The sequence below is a fragment of the Catharus ustulatus genome, chromosome 3 (assembly GCF_009819885.2).
Source record: "Catharus ustulatus isolate bCatUst1 chromosome 3, bCatUst1.pri.v2, whole genome shotgun sequence".
Taxonomy (NCBI): Eukaryota; Metazoa; Chordata; class Aves; order Passeriformes; family Turdidae; genus Catharus; species Catharus ustulatus.
This window is the reverse complement of record NC_046223.1, coordinates 62,306,819-62,332,079: the sequence shown is the minus strand read 5'-3', so window position 1 is coordinate 62,332,079 and position 25,261 is coordinate 62,306,819. Positions and strand designations below refer to the sequence as shown.

Below are 25,261 nucleotides of genomic sequence, written 5' to 3'. Positions count from 1 at the left end.
CTGGCACGTATGAGATGATGTTATAGTTACATATGAAATTAAGCAAAACTTACTGTATAAATACACCATAGCACTTGACAAGGGTGGGCGAGTTAGGTGGAGAAATCCCCCTCACCAATGCTGCAATAAACAATTATCTGCTCTATAGACACCAATCTATGGGGATTTATTTCCAGCCTATCTTTTGGGCACCAAAATGTTTTCTTCACAGCCTTTCCTTTCATGACCAACACTGTCCTTTCTCAGCCTTGAAGAAAATATGACTCTTTACATTAATCATTGATTTATGTCATAATAACAATGTGCTCGTTTTTCCAGTTCTGTCACTCTGATTTTGATTTCATCGAGTCATTTTATAACAGTGCAGCTGTCTTTATTCCTTATCTTTTTCCCTGTGAAAACTAAATCTCCCATCTGTTTCACTGCCTTTTTAGCAGTTCATAACTGATATTTGTCATGTGTAAACTACAACAGCTCGAGATGAATCAGTTCATAAGGTGCACTTCCACTGGCATTTCAGATAAATTCACTTTGCAGAAAGCTAATTTTGTTCTTTTAATCCCATTTTGAAAATGAAGGACTATTTCGTGTTCTAAAACAGTGAGTGATGAGAAAAAACATGATCTTTGTCATTTTTGTAGCGCTAACCACTAATTTTGGATCTGAATATAACATTTCAACATCATAAAAACATAATTGTATAGGCACCAAAATTGTATGGTATACACTATACATACGTGTATGCATGTATTAGATGTGCAAATATACTGAAAGACAGAAATTCTAAATGCAAGGATACTCATGGTCATAAAAACTAGGAAATCCAAACATACTGTTGAACCAAACATAAAAGATTAACATTTCTAAAAGAGATGTGCAGCTCCTCTAAAAGGCTTATTGCAGGAATGGGAATTCTCACTGGCTCTAAGAAAGGACAAGGTTCAGCTACTAAATACTGTACAAGTATGAAGCAGAAAGACACCAGTTTCTAGAATCTGTTATTTTCTTCTTGGAACAAAATGCAATGATGGATGAAAAATAAGTGAAAGGGAGGAGAGGGAAACACCTTTTCAGCCAACAATTTAGGAATTTCTCTACAGGATCCTTTTTTCTACCTGTTTTTTCCAAATTTTGGAATTCAAAATTCAGGCCTGGATCTTTACTGCATAAAAATTTTCACACCTATAAAATGTGTCATGAGGGCAACAGGGAAAAGGCCTTTAATTTAATTACTGGGTCTAATCTTAATTTGGATTCAATTCTTTGGGGTTAAGCAAATATGGTCCTTTTCCACAGATACCAAACAATACTTATGAGAGTTTCAAACACTGTTTTTAATTCAAGACAAAGTGTTTCCCAAGTATTTGTTTCTATCAGCCAATTTCCAACACCGGTAAAAGGAAAAAAAAAATTGCCTTATTAAGTGTGCTGGGTTTGTGATAGCTAATTTTCTTCATGGTGGCTATGATGGGGCTTTGTTTTGGATTTGTGCTGAACAGGGGGTTAATAATATGGAGGAGTTTGTCATCGCTATTTTGTTATTGTTTTTATGGTATGGCCTTTTCTGCTTTTCATACTGCCATGCTAACAGGGATGTCATGAAGAGGCACAGCCAGGACAGCTGACCCAGACTAACCAAAGGGACACTCCAGACTGTCTGAGATCATGCTCAGTATATAAAGTGGGGAGAAAAAGGAGAAAGGAGGGGATATTTGGAGTGATGGAGTTTGTCTTCCCAAGTAACCACTGCATGTGATGGGGCCCTGCTCTCCAGGAGATGGCTGAACACCTGCCTGCCTGTGGGAAGCAGGGAATTAATGTCTTGTTTATCTTTGCTTGTGCGCATGGCTTTTGTTTTCCCCATTAAACTGTCTCTATCTTAAACCATGAGTTTTCTGGCTTTTACACTTCTGATTGTCTCTCCAGACATCAACTGATGTAATTATATGTCAAATTGAACTATTACATCTCCTTAAAAGCTGTACACTGAAAATACAATGTTTGGCCTTAAAAGTGTCTTTCAATCCTAGCCATTTTCCATTGCTGCTGGAATTCTTGTACAGGCAACATCTTGAGCACTGCTGCCCTTCAGACACATTTTCTGGCACTGCAATAAACTAGCACTTTACTTAGAGTTACACAAAACAACAAAAAAGATATCTTGACTACAGCTACATTACAGGAGCAACTTCTGAATTGTCCAAGCAAAGAGAGTCATAAAAGCTATTTATTGGTATTATTGCAGCCATACCTTGAGCTGATAATGAGGCTCACTGATTCTGGACATCACACCAACACACACTTAGATGTGCTAACCTTTTCACCACAAGACACACAAGAGAGGGGGAGAAAAAAGGGGTGGGTACTTGGCTCAGAGAGGTGAAGCCTGCTGTTTGAACTCATGGTGTAAATCACTGACAGAAACAAGAATAATTCTCAGATCTCTGGAGTCTTTCACCACTGGACCATTGAGTGTTAAAGATTGAGATCTGCCCCCATGGCATACTGCAAGACAGATGAAAGGAAGCTTTGCTGTTGTGGGTTTGTGATTGACTCCAGCATTGTGGCTATAAATAAAACAGCACTCTCAAGAACAATTATCTTGTTGACATAGGAGTTACAAAGTACAGTAATCTGTGTAAGTAATTTTAAGTTTAGTTAGTACAAAGTCTAGCTAGATTGAAACAATCAAAAAAATGCCTATGAGTACTAGTACTGGTTCATTTTGAAAACTATTTGCTGAGTAATCACATCCATGAGATGCTGTACTCTTAAACAGAAATATAGGACTTCTTAAGTCCTGTCTAGTCTAAAAACTAAGCAGACAAGGAAAAGGAAACAGTATGATCTCCTGTCCCACTTCTCATCCTGACTGCTGAGCTACAAGAAGTGTGGGAATAAGTCAAGTTCCTAAACCCAGAGCTCTCCCCATCCCTCCCCTCCTTTCAGGAACCCAAGCAGCCCCACAAGATGCAAAAACTTCTTAACTGAATTAATCAAGCTGTAATTCAATGGCTGCAGGAGTTGCATGCCTTCAGCTCCCCATTCTTGGCTGGATCACTGGCTGGGAAGTGACTGCCAGACTTTCCTACAGCCATAGTCCCTACCAGAAGGGCATCCTGATTTTTCACAATTTCTAGGAAAAGCTGTAGAGCTTTTTTATTACCAAATCAGTTATTCTAGTAGTTTCAAGCCAATGTTTGAGACACTTTTGACACACCACCCCTTCACACAGTATCCAGCATTTTGCAGTGGAGTTTTAAGCATTTTTCAGTCTTCTGTTTAAAAAAAAAATCAAATTTGAATTGATGTGGCCATCAAAGCAGGTTGTCCTAAATAAGTGAATTATACATAAAGCCACAGACTAGTGACACTACCTAAAAGAAGAAAAATTGTTTTTTGAAAATGAAAATGTCATCTTTTTACAAGACTTAACATATTAAAAAGAGGTTTAATTGATAGTTAAAACCTCCCATCAAACAAAAGCCAGTAGCACAAGATTTCATAAGTAATACATAACCTTTGAGCAAGACTAAGTCTGGACATTTGGTGTCCAGAATAATACAAAAATATTTCTTACCACCTTAAAGTGCTTCATAGCTTTTACAAGGCATTAGAGAAAAATCAGTCTGGGCTTGTACGGCTGCTTTTCATTCTATCTCCTAAATCTTGTCACCTGTTGTAACAGATGCATCCTTTCTTTTCTACCTTTTGTGACATTTACTCTTTCCATGACTGACTGCAAACTCTCCTGCAATTTAATCTTTTCAAAAGAATCACACATGGGAAACATAACAGTAATGAAGTAACATAATTTACAGATTTTTTCATGAAGCGACACTTAGCATCCCTTCACTGCCACACTGAATAGTTTCATCTTGGCTACTCTGTAACCTTATGGAACATTTTGAATGTCAAATACAATCAAACTTCCCCAAAATCCCTCTTAAGCTCCAAGTAAAAGCCAGAGAAGTAGGAACTGAGGCAAAGCTCTATTTTCTTTCCAAAGAGTACAAAGTGATTGCAGAGAAGGTATAAAACAGTACTCACTTTCTAAATGAGCATAAAAAGGCTGAGCAAAGAGAATCAGGTCTCTCAGGATTTTTTGTAATACCATCAGCTGCTGTTAATACCTGCTCAAAACTGCTCTGGAGATTAACAACAACAACAAAAAAAAAGAAAACCAAAACCCAACAAAACCAAAAATCCAGAAAACCTCATCAACTGGCATTTTAAACCCCCCCATGAATAATAAATTCAAAACAGGCCAAAATTAGGGTTGCCAAACTCTAAGTTTAAAAAGTTTTATATACATATATATATATATATATGCACTGCATTTCTTCCAGTCACATCCTTGTTACTATTTATATAAGATTTTTTTTTCACCTTCGTGCACATAACCATACTACTTTCCCAAACCCAGCCTGTCGCTGAAGAAAAGAGAAAAGAAATTGTGGCAATGGCACAGGCTATTACACTTAACATTCCAATCCACTGCACCAGAAACGGCAGATTCCAGATACGATGCCAAAACTTAATCTGCCTGAACTATATGCAGCACTTCTAAGAAGATTAAAATATTTCACGATATTTCCTTTGACAGGAGCTCATGTTCCTACACAGCCATTTGGACTCTGTTCTCCCCTTCCAATGACATAAATTATAATTATGGTAAGCTAATGAATTTACATACTCTATCTAAAATGAATAATAAACTGACCTTGAATACTGTGTGCAGTTTCAGTCACAGCAGTATAAGAATGATAGTAAACTATTAGAGAGCATCCAAAGCAGGGCAACAAAGATGGTGAAGGGCCCTTAGAGGAAGCCATATGGAGAGCAGCTGAGGTCACTAGGTGTGTTCAGCCTGGAGGAGACTGAGGGGACACTTCACTGCAGTTACAACTTCCTTGTCAGGGGAAAAGAAAAAGCTGATCTCTTCTCTGGGCTGACCAGTGACAAGACCCAAGGAAACGGCCTGAAGCTGTGTCAGGTGAGCTTTAGCTTAAGTATCAGAAAAAGGTTTTTCACTGAGAGGGTGGCTGTGCACTGGAACAGGCTCCCCAGGGAAGCGGTGACAGCACCAAGCCTGACAGAGTTCAAGAAGCATTTGGACAATGCTCTCAGGCACATGGTGGGACTCTTGGGGTGTCCTGTGCAGGGCCAGGAGTGGACTCAATGATCCTTGTGGGACCCTTCCAACTCAGTATATTCTGTGATTCTGATACAGATCACTGGCACCCCAAGTATGATGTATGATGTGAAATGATTCATTAACAAAAGAGGTGCTAGAACTTTAACATATACACTTTTGAACAGCTGCCAAAGGAGTTATTTGCTAAGCCACCTCAGGTTGTTTCAGGAAAAACATGACCTTGTTCCACTCCACACAAAGCGAGAAAGAATTCAGGACTAGCAAGTACAGCCATGAAGCCTCTCCCCACAAAATGACTGCACCAGCTCTGTTTCCTTGGTTTTGGAGGTACTGCTGCATTCCAGCATCCAAGCTGTTCAATTCAATGCATGCTTTTATCTTTATTCTACAACCATAATATGCAGAAGCCTGCTTGTTTCTTTCAGAAAAAAGTGATTCTCAAGGACTCAGATTTGGTGATTATTTAAAACCCAAAAACATCACAACATAATGTATTATCAGACTTTCAATGAAATTATCACAATCTAGCTAAACTGAGAAGTATGAAAAGAAATCATTACTGGTTTTACTTCTGCACTGACAGAATGAAGTTGCCTGCATTGTCTCTGGTCATGACATTCTGACCCTCTTAATTCTTTGAATGAAGACTCTTAGAGGCTTAGGATTCACATTCCCATTTTTTGCACATACATATCAATTTCTGCTCTAAAAACACACATTTCAGAAATCCAGCTATTCCTGGGAGAGCAAAATCCACCAGAAGGTTAAACAAGGGAACAATGGAATGAAGGTGATCTGTATAGGTAAAATAACCAAAGTGGCACCACATTAGCAGCTGGTTTGTAAATCATGCACGCCTATGGAAAAGCTGGAACTGCTCACCCTGTCCCAAGTCCCACTGAATGAAAACAGAAGTCAATTTCCAAACTCAACAAACACTCAGTATATTTCCCTTGTAATCAACCCTAATTACATTTAAAGCTATAGTAAAAAAAAAAAATAAAAATTGCCTACAGCTAGGAAAATAAGAAAAGGAAGGGCCTCATATGAATCTCCTTTGTCACATTTTTGGCTCTGTCCCACGGTTAACTGACCGACCTTTCTCATTCCTTCCAAATGCCTTCTATATCACCTGGCTTCATATGGGCACAGATGTCTTGCCTTCGCAATTTTGATTCTTTTCATTCTCTGCAATTCATATCAATGACAAAAATGTACACAAAATATGTTCCCTGAAACCATCCTCATGCTGATTATGGGGAAAATACTCAAGCATATAACACACACATTTTAATAGTACACTTTTTTCTGTAATCTTCCAAGAGAACCATTGGAACTAATCTTATCCCAAAAAAGAGAATAAAGCCTATGTGAGATCACTTCAGGCTCCACAAATATCAAAGAGGATAAACCAGGAAGTGAAACAGATACAGTATTTGTAATTCCATTATTCAGAGGCAGAGAGGAAAGATTTAAATAATTTATTTTTCTTTTCACACTGGAAAAAATAAGCATGGCAACAAAACCCGATTTAAGATATCCTGGCAAATGTGAAGACCATTTAGTACAGTTATAGCCATGAAATGATACTGGGGTTACTTTTGTGCCTTTAAAAGCAATTAGCTCTCTAAAATCATTAGCTCTTACCATTTTAAAGGACCTCTTAGTTAGGCCTATAACCCTGTTACTTGCAAATATATGGCTTACAGCACAATTCAGCAATTTTGTTTATGCTTGAAGGGAATTGGCATGCATTCATAGGCAATTTATTACAATATAATCCTTACATTCAGAATAAATTGCAAATGAATTTTTATGAGCATTCCCATACAAGGAAATTCATGCAGGAATCTAAAGATGTTTTGTAAGGAAACAGCTTTCATTGTCCAAACAAACCACTAACAAAGACCCAGTAAGACAAAGCAGATAAAACTGATCTCAGAGAAGCTGGACAAGAGAGGGAGAGGAGGAAGCAGGAAGCGCTGAGGAGAGCAGCACGTGCAAGGTGGGCCAGCACTCAACGGCTCTGGAGGATACAGGTCTGTTCTGAAGCAAAACATCAGAGAGATGCTCAAAGGTAAGGGGATAGGAGGGAGGGAGACCTCAAGGATGCTGCAAGGAATGGACCATCTGGGCTTAGCTCAGGCTCAGCATAAGTGGCATTTACAAACAGCTTCAAAAGCGGTGGCTGGGATTTCACCTACTGCCAGAGGAGCTAACAGACAATGCTGCCCATTGCAAACCTGCCCTGAGAAATTCCTTTACTAGGAGGCAGGTAGGGCGTGCCACAGCAGGAGCAAAGGGCAATGCATAAGTGCCCTCATCCAGCTGTTTCCTCCACACCCCCTCCCCACAGACCCACTGCACAAAGAGGGCAGTAGAGAAGCTCATTCCCACCCCAGCAAAAGTACAGATGCTGAAAACTGCTCTCAGCCGCAATCCTAACTTTTCATGTTTCAGGGCGACTGCTAAAGCTGTGAGTCATTGCAATGTCTCCTTCCCCATCCAATTCCTTCCTCTAAGCAAATATTCCTGGGCAATACCTGTTCCTGGGGTGCAACAGCTGAACTGTCTGCAGTAAGAGTACTGCAGACCCATGCCAATCTGTGCTCTGTAAGCTATGCTAGCCAGCACTTCCAAAGGTTTCTCGTCCTATGACAAAGCAAGGAACTCATTAAACAGAACAAAATTACATTAATATACTGCTTCCCTCCTCATTTTTCTTGGGTAGTTCTTAAATGTCAGTAGGTAATCAAGCAAGCAGGAAGTAGCTCAGGATCACAGATTTTATTTTTCTCTCTCACCCTGTGTTGCCACATCTGTTTTATGAACACCAGCAGAAAAAGCATAAAAATGTGGGGTTTTTTCAACCAAGGCCTCTGAAAAGTTTTGCTGGTACTTGTACGCATAGGTATGTCCCTTCACCTACAAATTAAAAATACAGATGTAGAGCTACCAGTCTGAATATAGAGATGTGTTTGTGTGCAAGTTTGGACTGTAACCTACCACAGGGTTCACTACTGTGCTACCTGTCCATGAACTATAAGCACCAGGGCTTGAATACAGAAATCTTTTCACAGAAAAGATTTAAAAGAGCTTTTGTTTTGTTCCAGGAGAGGAGGAAAAAAAAGAACATAATACAAACCAAACAACAGAGGGAAAACAAATGAACACTGGAAATTAAGAAAAAATAAACAAAACATGCAAATTAAATAGCGATCATTTAACAGAAACAATAATTCAAAATGAAAAACCCTAAAAAAAAAATCTTATATGTATTTTATTATTATTTGATCAGTTTCACACATGTAGTCCTTGTTTCTCATTTTCACTATCAGTATTCTATTTTTTTGTTCTTTGCTCTTAAATGTTAAATGTGACTTTTTTTTTTTTTTTTTTTTTTTATGGTGTAGTCTCCCTTCCAGGTACCTAGGCAGTGAGTGCATGAAAACTTAATATGGTCAGGGGAAACTGCTGTCATATTTTAAGGCAGCAAGAGGGATTGTACAAGTCTGGTCAGAAAGGGAAATATGACTATCACTACTTTCTCTGCAGCTGAAAAAGTGCTACTAGTAAAATGAGAAAAAGAAAAAGAGAGAGAAAACCAGAAGAGCTCTCACCAACTTTGTTTAAATTACACTCATCAAAGAGGATGCAGATGGGGTCTGCAAGAATTCTAATATTTCTATCTTAAATACAAGGTAGTAAAAAAAAAGTCTGTTTTTAGATTTGCAAATTATCTAGTTGATGTCTCTTAATACAAATTATTTAGGAAAATCTTTGTTTTCCTCCCTAACCGACATCCCTTTATTTACCTACATCTGAAAAACATGAAAGATATTGGTTTCTAAATTAACATGCAGCACCCTATGTGGTTTCTCAGCTGATAATATTCTCTGTGATAACTGTTCTAAAAAGATATCAGTCTATTTTGAAATGTATTATCAATTATATAAAACAACATGAATCTGGCTTTTTGACATTATTGCATCACTAATATTATCCATAATTCTTACTCTGCATTCCCAAACAAAATACTTCAGTGGAGGGCTAACTGCCAGCAAGTAAAAAATGACATTGTAATCTTACTTCTCCCCATGAATTTAGAGGTTCTATCCCCACCTTTAACTTCAGACATACTCCTTTGCATAAACAGGGCAAAAATAGCGCCTATTGTAACACTAAGTAGCTACAATTACAGATCCCAGTAACAATCAAGGAAAATGAAATACAATACTTCACATGTAACACATTAAACCTGAAGGCACAATCCATCTGCAGATGCTTCTATAAATACAAATCTATATTTTCTTTTGCCATGAGTACACACACTGTGTACAGAAAAACAAGAGCAATGTTAAAGTACTCGTGAGTAATGCTATCCATGATTTTTGGTTACAGGACCAAGCTCCTCATGCTAGACAGCTGCACTCCCCATTATGAGACACATCTACAAATGAATACCATATGTTCTTATACGATATAATATGTACACAGGGAAATAAAAAAAACATTTGCTGAATGCAATATTAAGTCATTTATGAAAACTCCATTTCAATTAAATTGAAAACATCGTATTATGACAGTGACCTAAGACAGCAGTTTGGGGAGAAAGAGCAGGGAATAGGTGGGTGGAGGAAGGGAAGGCACTCAGAATGGGCCTGACCTTGTGCACAGAGCAGAGATATTTCCAGGCAGCACAGGGAACCAGGTGTGAGGCAAACCAGAGCAGAAACTGCAGGGCACTCCACAAGTCCTTCAGTGCCCCCTGCCCAGCTGCAATGCCTGACTGCTCTGTCCTGTCCTCAGCGCTCATGACACCACCACACTGAGCAGCATCTTGCTGGCTTTCCAGCACTGAAGGAGCACCCACATACCCTAAAAATTAGGGAACCAGCAAGGGGAGGTGATGAGGGGACTGTACACCTCTGGGCCAGAGCTGGCGGACAAAGACATCCTCTGAGCTCAGGCACAATGACACAGTTAAGTCCCTTCCTATCAGAGGTATTTAAGTAAGCTCCTTTGTAATACTGGTGGCAATAAAAATGCACACTTGCATTCTTAAAAATTTATGCGGATACAAGAAATATTTGATCATATAAGTATCCAATTCTATCTCAGAGGATAAAGAATAATTCCTTTGCCAAAATAAAGCACCTGGACAAAGTCATTTGTAAAGAACTATAGAAGTGCTGACAGACTGACACAGAAATGTAATCACACACTTGTCAGCATGAAAAGGGTTTAAAACCTACAATGAAAGTCAACAGAGCAATAGCAATTGATGTAGAAACTCTGTAACAGGAAATTTACAACACATTTTAACATAAAGATGAAAAGGAAATTTTCAAAGAAGGACAAATGCCCATATACCTAAATTAGACTATTTTCTCAATTCTCAGTTCTCTAAATGCAAAACTGGTGTGTGTACTTTACAGCTTCTGCCACCCTTGTTGAGTGTTTATACCAGACCTGCTCTAATCTCCTTCATCTTTGAAGGTCAGGCAAGCCCAGTGAAGAATTTAGGGATATTTTCATTGACTGTGCCCGCTGAGCAACTGACTTAATTTTCCCTTTTTTGTTGTCTCATGGCACCTCACTTGGAAGTAAATCAGTTAGAATTATTTGTACAATGCCCTCTTAGAATAAATATGACCTTTACTACCAGTAGATACACTATTGTTTTAAACAATGAGGTAATGAAGCTGCCTCTTCACCAAGAGTGCCAAAGCAGTGCTTTGGCTCCAGTTCCTTCTTTGCTCACACAAGCTGGACTCCTGTGCAACCTCAGAGTGCCCCAGGGGGTGCCCCCAAGCACGACATCTCCAGGCCACCTCACCTCACACAAGGGCAACACTTCTTGGAGCAGTCTAAATCCACACCCCAAAACAGCCATGTGCCAGATCCTGGGATCCCCCCATCCTTACCGGCAAGCTCCACCGAGTCACCACAAGCAGTGAGGCAGCCAGCCTGTTGTACATCCACTCCAATTCAAGGGAAGGGCAAAGGTGTCTCTTTGCTATGAGAGATTAAATGGGAAGTTGCTACCAGGACTCTCAGAGGATCATGTGACAACATTGAGTAGAGCCAACTAAACACACAACTGAATCATGCCACCAGCCCAGTGCAAAAGTTAACTCTCTGAGGCCACAGCAGAGAATAATTCCTTATTCAGAAATAGTGATGAGTCTACATCCATAGAAACAGCATCGGCATCACCTCAGCACTGCACCTCGAGTCAACAGCCAGGTTTTCTTCCACCAGCAGACATCCAAAGTAACACACTCATCTTTTGAGTAGTTAAGCCACTTCCCAAAAAATATTGGTCATTAATCTTGACACAGCAGAGGACTTGAATTCCCAGAACAGTACAAAGGACTTGAGATGGACCTTGTAATTAGCTTTTCCTTAATCCCATTTAATCCCAGAGGTAATTAGTATCCTAATGCATCCTACTGCAAGGCATCCTTCAAGGGAAGCAGAGCATACAGGGTCATATCTGCCCACTAGCCTGCCATAACTGGATATGCCAGGCACCTCACCCTTCTTCCAAACTATCAAACCAGAGAATCAAGGGCCAGCCAGGTGTACCTGGCTGAAGGAACATGCTCCTTAATTTTAACAATTTCCTCAGTGTTATGAAGAGCTCACTCAGGCAGATAACAAACAGGCAAACTCCCACCCGCACAGCAGTAGGTTGGTGACAAACATGCAAAGCAGATGCTCTGAGAAGGCAAAACCTCTGGCATGAGGGATCCTCCATAATGGAAAAACACAAAGCAATATTCTCTTCTGCTCTTAGGGTCACAAACTCCCTCCTTAAGAAACTAAATGGGTATGAATCTCCTGTTAGCAGCCTGGCACAGCTGAACATCCCACAACAACTCACTGTAGTCCCACTCTCACATTCTTCTCTGATGGCAATCAGCTGGAAGCAAACATGGACTCCCAAAGCTTGAAAAGCTTTTGGTGATGGTGGACTTTCTGAGGTTAAATTGTCAAGCTACAGTTTCACCCAGGCAGACTGCTATCATATATATTGTATTAAGGGATCAGGAAAAAGACCTGGGAAACACATGCTCTACACCTCCAGAGCTAGTGAGGTAAGCTCCAGGGCAGCTCCCATATCATTAAATTAAAGTCTTTGTCTTGAAGATGACAAGGTATGTTGGGAGTTATTTTAAGTAATTTTCTTGTTTTAAGTCCTAGCAATGGTTTCTTGAGAGAGCAGCAGCTTGAAATGGGACAAAGGTTCATCTCTGGCTAGCTAACAACAAGGCTCACAACCAAACAATAAAAATGTACAACAAAATACTATTAAATATAGTATAATAATATAACATATAGTATAATAAATAACAATAAAAAATGCTACAATTCCCTCTCTAGTTACTGTGCAAAGTATTCATTCTACTTGCAAAAATATCTTATGCTTTTAGGATATGTTTACCCAAAGAGTTTTAATTTTCCACCTTAAGTAAAAAAATCTAACTTCATATTAATATTTTGACTCAGATCAATTTTATCAGTCTTCAGAAGAATCTTGCTGTAACTTAAACTACAGACAAGTGACTAGAAGTTCTTAACACCAGACAGAAAATCATTCAATAATGATGCAAAGACTATACTGGCATAAATGTATCTGTCAATAAAAAAAATAAGTAATGCACCAGAAAAAAAGTATAAGTACATATAAGTACAAAACATGTTTAACAATTCCAGAATCCTTCAAAAGTAAGGTAATGTCAACTGAAATAGAAACAGAGAATATTTTCTCATGTCAACAGTGTGATGGAGTAAAAACACAATGGAAAACACTAGTGATGCACAATACAGTTGATTGCCACCCACTGACCAATGCGCAGCCCATACCTGAGCAGCGATCAGCTCCTTCCGGCCAACTCCTCCCGGTATATATACTGAACATGGCACTCTGTACTATGGAATATCTTTTTGTCCTGTTCAGGTCAGCTGTCCTGGCCTTGCTCTCTCCTGGCTTCTCACTCACCTGCTTGCTGGCAGAGCACAGGAAACTGAAAAGCCCTTAACCTACAGTGAGCACTACTGAGCAACAATTGAAACATCAATGCATTACTGACATTATTCTTGTACTGATTCTAAACCACAGCACTGTGCCAGCCACTAAGAGGAAAAATAACTCCCTCCTAGCTAAAACAGGACAGTAGATGTAACCTTGATTCTTCTATTTAATAAGAACAGTATCTCTTCCTACTGATTTGTGCAAGATAATCTACGTGGAGAAATATTTCTTAACTATTGAAGCTCCTTTGGAACAAAATTGAATTATATTTTCATGCCTTTTGTAATTTTTTATACTTCATACATTTTTATATTTATGTGACAAAACTTGGAAAGTGAGAAAGAAATAGGGGCTCAAAATACCTCAGGAGACTAACACAGCACAGCACAATACGAAAGGCACCAATCTTGTCCAGAATCAGAGGTTGCGCACCTGTGTCCACACCCTGCCACACACGGGGGGAAAAATTAAACCAGAAAGCTTAAGACCAAGGTAGGATGAAGGGAAGGTTTCTTAGCCTAGGCTCCAATTCTTATTAATACAGCTAAACAGCTGTCTGATGGGCTGATGCCGGTGCTGAGCAGTCTGAGCACAGTGCAGAGGAGATGTGCCACCACTCAGCACAGCCCAGTAATCTGTTTTCCAGAAGGAAATCCAGCATTCATAAAGGAAGGAACACTCTTGTTGCTAAAAGATAGCAGAGAATCTGGTTCCAGGCTCCTACAAACTTTTACACACAAGCTGAGATCACAGTACTCAGCTTGAAAGGTTTGAAAAAACTGTCATTTAAGGTTGCTTATGCTGAGTGCTTTGCCACCACATTTCATCTTCCATCTTGTCCCATGGCCCACTTCTCACTGGCACAGCCCTGTGCTGACCAACAGTCTGGCTCCAATGCATCTTTTCCCCCTGGCTAACTCTCACCTGCTCACTAATCCGATCTCACTTAGCAACTTCTGTAAAATCATACAACCAAAACTCAATTTATGCCTAATCTGAATGTCAGAGATTAAGTTTACATATATATTTGAAATTAAGAGAAATTTTAACAAGCTGTACTGAGGTCTGTGTTTACTGAGATCTATATCAAATAGTTCTGCAAACAGACAGGAGCAAAAATATGTAAATTAATGTGTTCCTTATACTCCCTAATACAGGATGACAAACCTTTCTGAAATTATCACGTCAAGCAAAAAAACCTAAAGACTGTGACAAATCACATGAATTTTTATACCATACATCTTCATAAACTGTTTTCTAATTTCAAGTCCAAAGTGCCAAATATTAGCTTTCACAGCACAAAGCTCATCGTTTCCCATAAACTTTCATAAGCAAATCCTACTTACTAGGAGAAAAAAAAGATACTATGTTAGTTTGTTCTTGTATGTACCATCCACAGTAAGGAGTTCAAACAAATACAGTCTCTTTCTTAGCTTTCACCTCAAAGGAGAACAAGCATGACAGTGTAAATACCCTTTTCAGAAAAGGGAAGACAGGCACTGGACAGATGTTTGGACATTCTCATTAGTAGATAATATTAACAATTATATTTGTAAAATATTCTTGATATTTAATATCTTGGTCTTTTTTGACTCAAACTAGAAAATATTACTGAAATTCAAAGTTAAATTCTGTTTCCTATAGGAAATCATGCAAGCTATTCTGACCATACTTCTCATTCCCAATACTGTTTTCATGCACTACCTTGGGCACTAAGAAACCAAAGCAATCTCTTTAGTGCAAAGTTCAGAGCAAAGAAAGGTGTGTTTAAATAAAGCACAGATCAGCAAGCTTTTAAGAGCTTATCAGTGGATGACCAACCATAATTTAGAAACTGCACTTTTATTTACCTTATTAAAGTCTGTGGGAATCCAAGCTGGGCTTTTGTTTCTTTCAGTGGGGCAGGCGGCACAGTGACACGTGCAGACAATGAGCAAAAGGTAAGTTAAGGGCAGCTCTGCACGAGGAGTGCAGGTGTTCCCTGCAGTGCAATGCACCTGGATTCCAAGGATCTGCTCTCACATCACAGCCTGCCTTTTGCAGGTAGATGCCGTGCACATGACTGAATCACTGAGCAGAATGCATCAGGACTAAATGAGCTGGAGATGACACTTACACCAGCTTCAGAGTGATTGTTAAAGGACAAGCTGTACCTGAGCTGCCTAAAAACCTGCCAGTACAAAGTTAAGCCATCAAATATCTTCTCAGCAAAACTGAACCAATGGAGCTAAATTATTTCAAATGAGCCTGTCACAGGATGTGGTCATAGCCACTACTAAGACTCATAAAAATGAGTTAAATTGTCAAATCACAGCCCCACAGTGATCACATTAAGCTGGCAGAGATGTAGGCTATTGCCAGATGATTCTGTCAAACCCCCTTTCCTGTGAGTTTCCTTCACTCCCCTTGTGCCACATCACTGATGCAGTAACTTGCTGAGTTAAATTAAGGAACTAATCTACCCAAAAACAACACTTGCAAAAAGTATTGCTTTGAGTTGAATTTTTTGTTAATCTAGCTCAACCTACTTCAGTCAACTCAGAAATGCCAATGTCAGGGTAACAAAAATATTAGGGACATGGAAAGAAATTGTACTTTGAGTGGTGTTCCCCACTCTTTTCAGTACCCATTTATCTCAGCTACTATGATCATGACCTGCACCCACCATCACTGCACATCAAAACTTCTGCTGGTTCAGAACAAGCCTTAGGAAACACTCCGTGAGGAAAGAAAAGGTTTCATCAAATATTATCTCTTTTCAAAATACAGGTTTTTCAGAAGATAACACAGGCAAGCTACCCAAATGAGTTTAGCAGGACAATAAAATCCACCCTCTGGATGGAGTTATAAGGATGCTGATGACCACTCCCACAATGATAACACCATTATCAGTATTCTCTTATCTAGCTGTGGCAAAGACAAGCAGGCTGAGACTCTTCAGAAGGTACACTATGGATCTGTAGGACATCTCATCCTCTTAGCAACTGCTGAGACAGAAAGCATCTTCCACTGGCCTGTGGCAACCACACCTCTGGTGTCCTGCTGTGACGGCCACTGAGCCACAGCTCTGTGTGTGTGACAGCAGTGACAGAGCTTCCTCTCTGTTCAGTAGCTAAAGCTGCTTGTTCCAAGCCTCTTGCTTTGTATCTGGAATCACAAACTCATAACTACAGCTATAACCACAATTATTACATTAATTACTGGGGTACCTCAAGCCTACAAGAACTTTTTGCTTTATTTGTGCAGCTAAAATTTAACCTTTGACTTTCTCAATCCATAGCAAAACTCCCTGCTATCTCTAGATACAGTATACTCCTGGACCTTGCTGTTGTGTTTTATTAAAGGCAAAGAAAGAATTTTTGATAGAGATGATACTTCATCAGTGCCCTTGAGTCCCAATATTGTTCCAACAATTACATAAAAATCTGCTAAAAACCATCAGCTAATTAAAAACACTAAAACTTGAGCAATACACCTTACTAAGCACATATTGCTAAACATCAACCAAACAACTTTCACGCTTCACCCTAATTATTTTCTTGTTTTTCAGATAGGGATATGAATTCAAAATATTTGATTTCCCAAAGCCAGGGTAAAAGCTGTTGGGGTGGTTTAGGGACTGCTAGACTGGAAGAAAAAGGAGCGATAAGTTGAAGATTCATACAGATGCTAAATCAAGCAAAAGTGCTAACTGTTCTGCTACAGTTGGGCACTGAGTATGCATGGCAAGGTATTTATTTATTTGTTGAAGACAACACTATTCTTACTTTGTTGTTTTCTCATGTATGCTATACCTTCAATCACTATTTTAGGTACACTAAAACTTTCCGATTTGCTCCTCCTCATATATTTCACTGTAAATACTTCACCCCAAATAATTTTAAGTTCCCCAAGCATACTGGGGACCCTGTGGAGGAAACATTTTAACACATTTTTATTGTCATCTTTTGGCCTAAGAAGCCTCCCTAAGAAAGAAGGCTATTGTGGAAGGATGACAGATAAAACATCAGAAATTATCAAGAAATCATTTCTTGTCTAACAGGATTGGGATGTTGTATCAGGAAGGACAGGGAACAGTCACAGAACAAGAGAGAATACTGAGGAGCTCACTCTCACATGAAAATATGACCAGGTACATAACTATATCTGTGCACGCTTTTATTCTGATGTAATACAAGTGAGCCCAAAATAACAACCAAAGAATAAGTTAATGGCTTTGACGTTTTTGGGAGTGCAGAGGTGTTCATCCCATACGCTGCTCACGATATCATCAGAAATATACCTCAGAAAATGATGGCTAAAATTGTATTTAAGGAATTAATCAAGTCTGTCTATTTTTTACATATCCAAATACTAAGGAACAACACCACCCTCTTTTATTTGTCTACTTATTTGGCTGTAAATATTTAAATTCCCTGCCTGAACATGATTATTTTGAAACCACAACTCCAAGGCTGAAGCAGGTTCATTGTAAAACCAGCAACCCTCACAAAATAGCCTGTTGGCACATTGCAAGTACTCAAAGCTTATGAGCAGGGTATTTTTCGTTCCCTGGCAAAGCAGATTTACTGAGGAGTCTGGAACGACAGCCAGTGAGTCATGCATAGCCAAATCTGCAACACTCACAGCGGGGACCTCGCTCTATCACTTACTGTAATTACAGCCTCCCTTCAGCTCTAGGGTTTCAGAGACAAAAAAACCCAAAAGTGCACTTTTAGTAACTCCACTGAAAAAAGGCACCAACAATAGAGAAAGGTGCTGGCACTGCATATGTACGAGTAACCTTTTAAAGCCTTACAGCATTCAGCTCCTGTTTCACTAGTAACAGTTAGAAAATTACTAAAATAATAGCAATAGTATTAGTTTAACATTTTTAATCTAGTGCCAATATCAGCAGACTCAAAATGCCATTAGTTTTACTCAAACAAATTTAACAGTTCTGCTCATCAAAGAGAAAGAACTATTCCACTATGCCACACTTAGAACACTGAAGTTCAGATTTGCACAGCTCTTCTGGCACTTTGCTGACCAGTTCCATACCAGTTTTGCATAAAGTCTATATGTTTATAACAGCACATCTAGTAATATATTGCATTATACTCATTATCATCCAGATTTGTGTAGACACTCAAGCAAAAAAGAGAAAGCCCATAATTAAAATATACAAAAGGCCTTTAAGCGTCCCATTCCTAACAGTTAGACAACCATGACATCTAATACTTTGTGTGTTATTAAAATAAAAAAGAAAACCTATATACAGGCCAATTTTCCTCCTTTATGATATGTCACCCTATTGATTGAGCAGATTTACACCTGTTTGTATCTATTAAAGGGTCTGTCTGACACAAAATAGAAGTCAATAGATTGTTTGCCCTGATAGTGAAGGACATTAAATCAAATCTACACCCACAACATAAAATAATCTAAGTCACCTACTGAACTGGGCTTCTTGAAATAATGTTGTTTTATCATCCTGACAGATGCTGAATGGATGTCTAAGTGCAAGAAGCTGTGACCACGTCTGCACAATGAGGACTGCACTGAAAGAGTTTCAGAGATACAGAGCTCAAAAATGACATGCAAATTGAAGGGAATTCTACCAAGATTCTTGGAAAAACAAGATGACATAACTGCAGTATACACAATTGGTTTAAGAGGTAATCAGTAGCAAGGAAGTGATTTTACCTGTATTGGTGACAGTCCTGAGACTGGCACTGAAGTACTGCACGTAATTCATGCTGGGGGGTGAAGGACAAGCAAAGTAGGAGGGCAAATGTAAGGACAGATGCTAAAATGCTGAAGAAAAGTGTCACAAAAAGGATTTTCCGACTGAAGAAACAAAGGCTCAAAGAGAATCATCTGCTTTGCCCACCAAGATAAAATCAAGTGGAAAGCTGACCACAGGTAACAGGCACTAGGAGGGTTTTTTAATGGGTTGGCAAGACACAGCAAGAACTAAAGGCAGAAGCAAGATAAATTCAATGTAGAAGTAAAGTGTAAACTGGAAGATGGGGAACCCCATGAAGCAGGAATCCAGAATCAAGGAAGCAGGAAATGTTGGGATACCACATCTTGCTGTCAGTAGATCAAGTTGCAGGGATTAATACATCAGTAACTGAGCAAAACATTAAAGATCTGCCGTATACTCTATATTTATACATTTATGAAGTACAAAAGACACAAAAACAATTCTAAATAAAGAAACTTCATGCCTTGTTGCCTGTCAGTTCTACCTGAAGATGTTGGTAAGCATTGGACAGTGAGCTTTGTTCAAATTAGCAGGCAACCCCAAGGCAGGAAAATTTTTTCTAATGCATTCACATGAAGACTGTGCTCATGCAAAACCTGTAGCCGATGAAAAGACTGCAATGGTTTTGTGAATTCAGCTGTAGTGGCATAGATCTTTGCTCTGCAGATAGTTCTGCTTTTACAGAAGCAAAGCAACACATGAAGGTATTGTGTTGAGCCATCCAAATACTGCAAAACACAAAGGTTACAGAGGTCAGGAACAACAACTGCTGTGATGACAGCAGGGACCTGGAATACCCTCTGTACAAGCAGATTGCAAACAAAATTGCAAAATGCTCCACCACTAAGGCAGTTGTGAGTAATCAGCTTGTGAGTTTGCTGGTTGTACACTGAGCATAATATGCATCCCTCACAGCACTTTACTCCTTTATATTGGATTTCACTGGTTTTCGGTTCCAAGAGTGAGTCACTGGTAGGAAAAGAACGGGAAAGGAATGAGAACTTTTCTCTCTGAAATAAAGGAGATGGAAAATGACCTTGAATAAAACGCATGATTTCTCGCTTACTACTAGATTTCTTCTTGGCTTAAGATACAAACTATTTAGACTTCAGATTTGAACAAAGAATGAGGAAGATGATTCCAATCAGGAAAGAATAAACTCCACTTGTATGTGTGATCTGTAATGTCTATTATGGTCAATGTTCAAAAAAATCTAATCTTGTGGGAAATTCATAGCAGAAGTCTTTACTATTTCTTATGCTAAAAGGACAGTAATTTGGGTTTCTTACTAAGAGATCAAATAGCAAGTGATTTAGACCACAGCTGTCTGTAGAAAACACCAAATATTTTATGTCCCTCACTTGTCCCCAAAGTGAACTCATGCTACCACTACTAAGTCTGTAAAGCCCATATTTACAAAGATATATAAAATTAAATACTTATGTTTATGCAGACTTACACAGTAACCCACAAAAAGGGGCACTGCTCTACAACAAAACCCAGCTGAGACTGCTTTGCTTCACTGCCACACAGACGCAAATTTCAGCTGGTATCTCCCAGTCAGGTGGATTCAGTAGCAAGGCAGGACAGTGAAGCTCAAGGGCTGCAGACCCTGAATAGCAGGTGCCACTCAAAAGAAGAGACCTGAGGTGGCAGCAATCCTCTCTCTTACAATACTCTTTTCCAGAACTGGCCTGGGGTTTTGCTCCATCTCAGGGAAACTCAACTCATTGTTCTCATTGTGCAAGTGAGTATCAGCAAACCAAACGCAAGATTTAAAAAAGGCAAAAAAGGGAGTATGCACAGAACTGCAGAGCCTCTGAGGAGGAGCAGCCATGTCCTAGGCACTATGAAACATTGGAGTCTTTCTTAAATTATCAGCAATATGAAGATTTACAGGCACTTTGGAAGCATACAAAGTTAAACAGGCACTGGCTTGATAAGCTTCAAAACTGGAACTGGTCTTCCAATGTAAGTTAATGCAGTGCACTGAAGTGGCAGCAAAAGTGCACATGCTGGTGAGCAAGCACAGTGACTCACTGGAAACAGATACTGAGAGGCTGTCACATGGCAAACTGGTGCAGCACAGGAGGCAAAACGGAACAGCAACATCCCAGATAGGAGAGCAGTATGGAGACAAAAGCAACTCTACCTTCAGCAGGCAATACATTCAGCATCATTTATCTATTACTCAGTTTGCAGTTCAGGCTTGGCTCTTGAAAATGCCATGCAGCAGAAGTTCATTTGTCTCATGTACTGATATGTTGGTGCAGTTCAGTTACTTCTGCATGCATACTGCATGCATTCACTTCTTATAAATCGATTCCTCATGCACTGAATACTCCAGGCTCGGTCTCAGCCTTATAATCACATTCAAAACACATTTTTACATACATATATTTGCATACACACATGCATTCACTCACTCTTCAGGACAGAAATAGTCCTGTAGAAGATTCTCTGCATGGCATTTGATTGCCTGAGGGTAAGCCCACGCAGCCATATGAAGAGAATGTTGTTATCTGAAACACCTACATGTGGCAAATACGACACAGGACCTGTGGTGCTTTCTGCAAAGTAGATGGGGTAAAATTCCTGAGGAACCTAAATGGCACTGGAAAATTATGCTTACAGATTTGGATTTCACAGGTATGAGGGCGACATACCTATGGTCAGTCACTGAAATGGTTTTGGACTGAAACCTCTCTGATTCAGTCCCGGTTTCCCCAGCCCAAATAATAACAAAGGGTTCCATAGAAAGAAATTATTTAAAATTTTGTGCATGGATATCATGAAGAAAAGGAGATGACACCAAATTCCAAGTAGCATGACAGCCAACAATGCATTACTGAATCTAACAGGTTAAAACTTGAAAGTGAATTAAGGCAATATGGAAAACAGAACTGTTACTAAAATTTAATTTGATACTGTGTATTCTGTCATTTTGATTTTTCCAAGAAAGGTTTTAAGATAAATATTTAGGCAGACCAAGAAATCACCCACAACCAATATCTACATAAGCACATAGACATATAAACATAATCCTTTAACTGCTACTTTAAAGCAAAATGCAAAATAAACTTCTCTATGGCAAAGACAGCAGCTGTGATGCTATTTTATGCATCACTACTGTTAAGGTAGTCCTAAAGTGACAAACTTGGAAGTAATCACACTGAGGCTATTGTAGATTTTAGCCTACTGAATCAACGGTAAGGTAAGCCTTTCCAAAAAGTAAGTATTTCACGGGCTCATTGTGCCATCAAAGGGCCAAGAAAACCCCAGAATAGACAAGTAGCTCAAGAATCTATTAGATATGTAAAATTTTAAGTTTTATGAAGCAAGAGTTCTCATTTGCCTGAAGGAAAAAAAATGGGTGGGAAGTATAGCTCTTTCTTTCCTACAATGTCACTTTGTTTGGAACACAGCCAACGTATTGCTTTTTCCAGGAGGTACCAGTGTCACGCTTCCCTCTAAAGATAAAACAATTTCTAACATGCACTGTTTTGAATGCCTATGAAAAAAATAATTCAACACAGTTTCTCTATTAATCTTTCCAAAAGGGCTGCTTCATTACAGCTAGTACTGTATTACATTGGTTTCCTAATATTCTGACCCTGTTAAAATTTACAGTTTTCAAATTAATAGAACTTAGTTGTTCTAATTTTGTTATTTTTTTAAAAGGCAAAATAAGCTCAATTTCACATCAGCAACAAAGTACAAAATCTGGACTGCAGAACTGGTCCACTTGCACACTGTGAAGAGCCTAACGGAAGAACTTATTTCCATAAAATATTTTGTAATTATATGGATTTCGTCATTATTAGCACCATGCAGCTCTGCATATCTTGGGAATGTTGACAAAGAAGGAAAGTAGCTAGAATAACAGGAGGGGGAGCAGATGGAAAAGAAATCCCAAAGAAATGTTACAACATTTCACGAAAGTTTTGTTTGTTTCTAAAAAGACCAAAAGAGAACCAAAAGTGGCCACTCCCCTCCCTCCCTCTCTGTTCCCATGAAAATACTCCCAATCTCTCTCACTTCAGAAGTGGGAAGACATGGGATGCATGGCAGGAGGGAGTGGGTCAACCAGGGCCAGGGAGTTGAGATCCTCATTAATAGAAACAGGACAAGCAGACCTAAGGTTCAGATTTAGAGTGGCATAGCAGAAAGGCAGAGAAGTATTTAGGATTTTAGTTTAATGAGCTAAGTGGCAAAAGCGCATGGGCTGGAAAGCTGTACTACTGCTGCAGTGGAAGTAAGGCAGACTAACTGTGGGAATCCTCTGTTCTGCACAGCTGAAACACGCACATTTGTTTGCTATAATTACAGAAATGAGACCACTTTTCCCATTTATTTCCTCTTCTCTTAATCTCAGACCAGAAAAATTTGTGAAGGATTGCTTGTTTGGCAATGTCCCAGTTTAGCCAGGAGGCTGTCCACAGAAGCAGCTGCAGAGGAACTGGAATCTCATGAGATTGCTGCTCCTAATTGTGTGGCATTAGCACAGGAGATAAGTTTCTTAAGACACAGAGAGGGACTGTGCTCATGTGTCCCGGGGCTCTAGGGGCTAAGAATCTGCTGCTTAGATCCATATATCCAGACAGCTACATGTAAAAAAAAGGGAAACCAATCATAACAGTCTACAGATACACAGATCTTTACTCAGAAATTATCCCAAGAAACAGACAAAGCATTATTTAATTTATCCCTCCACCTCCATGGGGAGTTTGAGGGGAGTTATGAGAGGCAAAGAAACACCACAAACAATAACAGAGAAGTTAAAATATACATATTTTGTATTCCTTTGGAAATATCCAGGTCTGCAGAGGCCTTACAGATGTAGCTAAGATGACATCAGGACCTCAAGTGAGGCTGATAAATAACATTAGTCATGGAGAAGGAAGTACCTCAATAAAAAGAGAACTTAGTGGTTCTAACAGGGGGTAGGAGGTATTTCTCAGTTTTGTCCTCTCAGTTTTGCTTTTTTTATGGTGTCTTGGTGTGATAGGTCACAGTGCATCTGTTATCTTTTGTCCAGGGTGACCCACTGTACTGCCTTCTATCTTGTTTTAATCAGACTACAATCTCTTTGAATACACATGCTCTTCCTATGCACACATGGAAACAGCATGCCAGTGTCAATACCTTCCCAGTTTCAGCTGGCTTCTCAGCAATATTAAAAGCCCCGTCTTTATCAATGGGACCTTTGTTGACAACTTCAGCAAGGAAGAGGAAAGTCTGAATGGGCCATAAAGACAAAAGTCAGTCCCTTATAGAGCAGTCCCTCTGGTCATTGCTATGGAAAAGCCAGCAGTGACTTCTGCACATATCAAACGTGCTGTGAGGCAGCAAGAGGTACTCAGCCCTCGTGTATGTGAAACCGGCTTCTCACCCGTTATCAGTTTCAATGACAAATACCTTAAAATTTTTGTCTTGTTATTACCTACATCTCCCTCCCATTTATCACATTAAAAAAAAAAAAAATTACAAAGGTAGGTAGTAAAGCACAAGGAGATTATAGGAAAACCTACGTACAGCAATCCACCGACAGCCTGATCCCAAAAACACCGAGGTCCGGCGGCTCCGAGGCCACGGGACAGCACTCACCGCTGCGACCCCCAAACCCTTCCCGCTCCGAGGCTAAAACCGCACCGGCCAGAACAGCTCGGCTTTAACACCGACATCGCACCGGGCGGCCCCGGGACTGTTCTTGGATACAAACGCCCTAACAACAGCCGGCGGCTGCAGTTTCTGCTGTGCGCACTCGGCTCCCGGCAGAACAGCAAACTCCTGGGGTTCCCTTGCGCGGAGCGTGTTACTGAAAGGGGTGGGGAAAAAACTCATACGAACCAACCAACCAAGGAAAAACCGTCTGGGAGCCGCGGGACACAGCGCAGAAACGGGCAAACCCTTTAGCCGCGGGGCCGGAGAATACAGCTTCTCCCGCGCAACAGGTTCCCGCGGAGCGGCTGCGCTCCTCCCCGCGGCGCGGCAGCCGGAGCCGCCCCGCCGAGCGCACCTGCCGCGGGCAGCGCCCTCCCTCCCTCCTGCTTCCCTCCTGCCGCCCGCAGCTCCGCTCACCCGCCGGGCGCGTCCCCGGCCCCGCCGCTGGGGTGGTAGGCGGTGAGGACCACGCCGCGGGAGCCGGACCGCCAGCTCATGGCGCTGGCCGCCGCATCCCTTCTGGAGACACCGAGGCGGAGCGGGGCGGCCCGGCTACGGCCCGGCGCGGCCCAGCCTCCTGCCGGCCGCGCAGCGGGGCAGGGCCGGGTGACGGCAGCGCTTCCTGCGGCCCGGCGGGGCCGTGCCCCTC

General features: G+C 40.3%; 1 protein-coding gene across 5 annotated transcripts in view; it reads right to left on the bottom strand.

The window, feature by feature from the left end:
• Positions 1 to 25,261, bottom strand: part of ARHGAP18 (Rho GTPase activating protein 18) — a 96,398-nt gene that overhangs the window by 44,689 nt on the left and 26,448 nt on the right. The window contains exon 1 of one of the 5 annotated variants that reach the window (XM_033056214.2): positions 25,030 to 25,152. The exons of 1 other annotated variant lie outside the window; for it this stretch is intronic. In XM_033056214.2, coding sequence (XP_032912105.1) covers positions 25,030 to 25,109 — 80 coding nt within the window. In that variant the 5' untranslated portion in view covers positions 25,110 to 25,152. Of the gene's footprint in view, positions 1 to 15,049; positions 15,118 to 24,798; positions 24,858 to 25,029; positions 25,153 to 25,261 lie in introns of those variants that run through there. 3 more of the 5 variants (XM_033056218.1, XM_033056217.1, XM_033056216.1) reach the window with 3 other exon arrangements.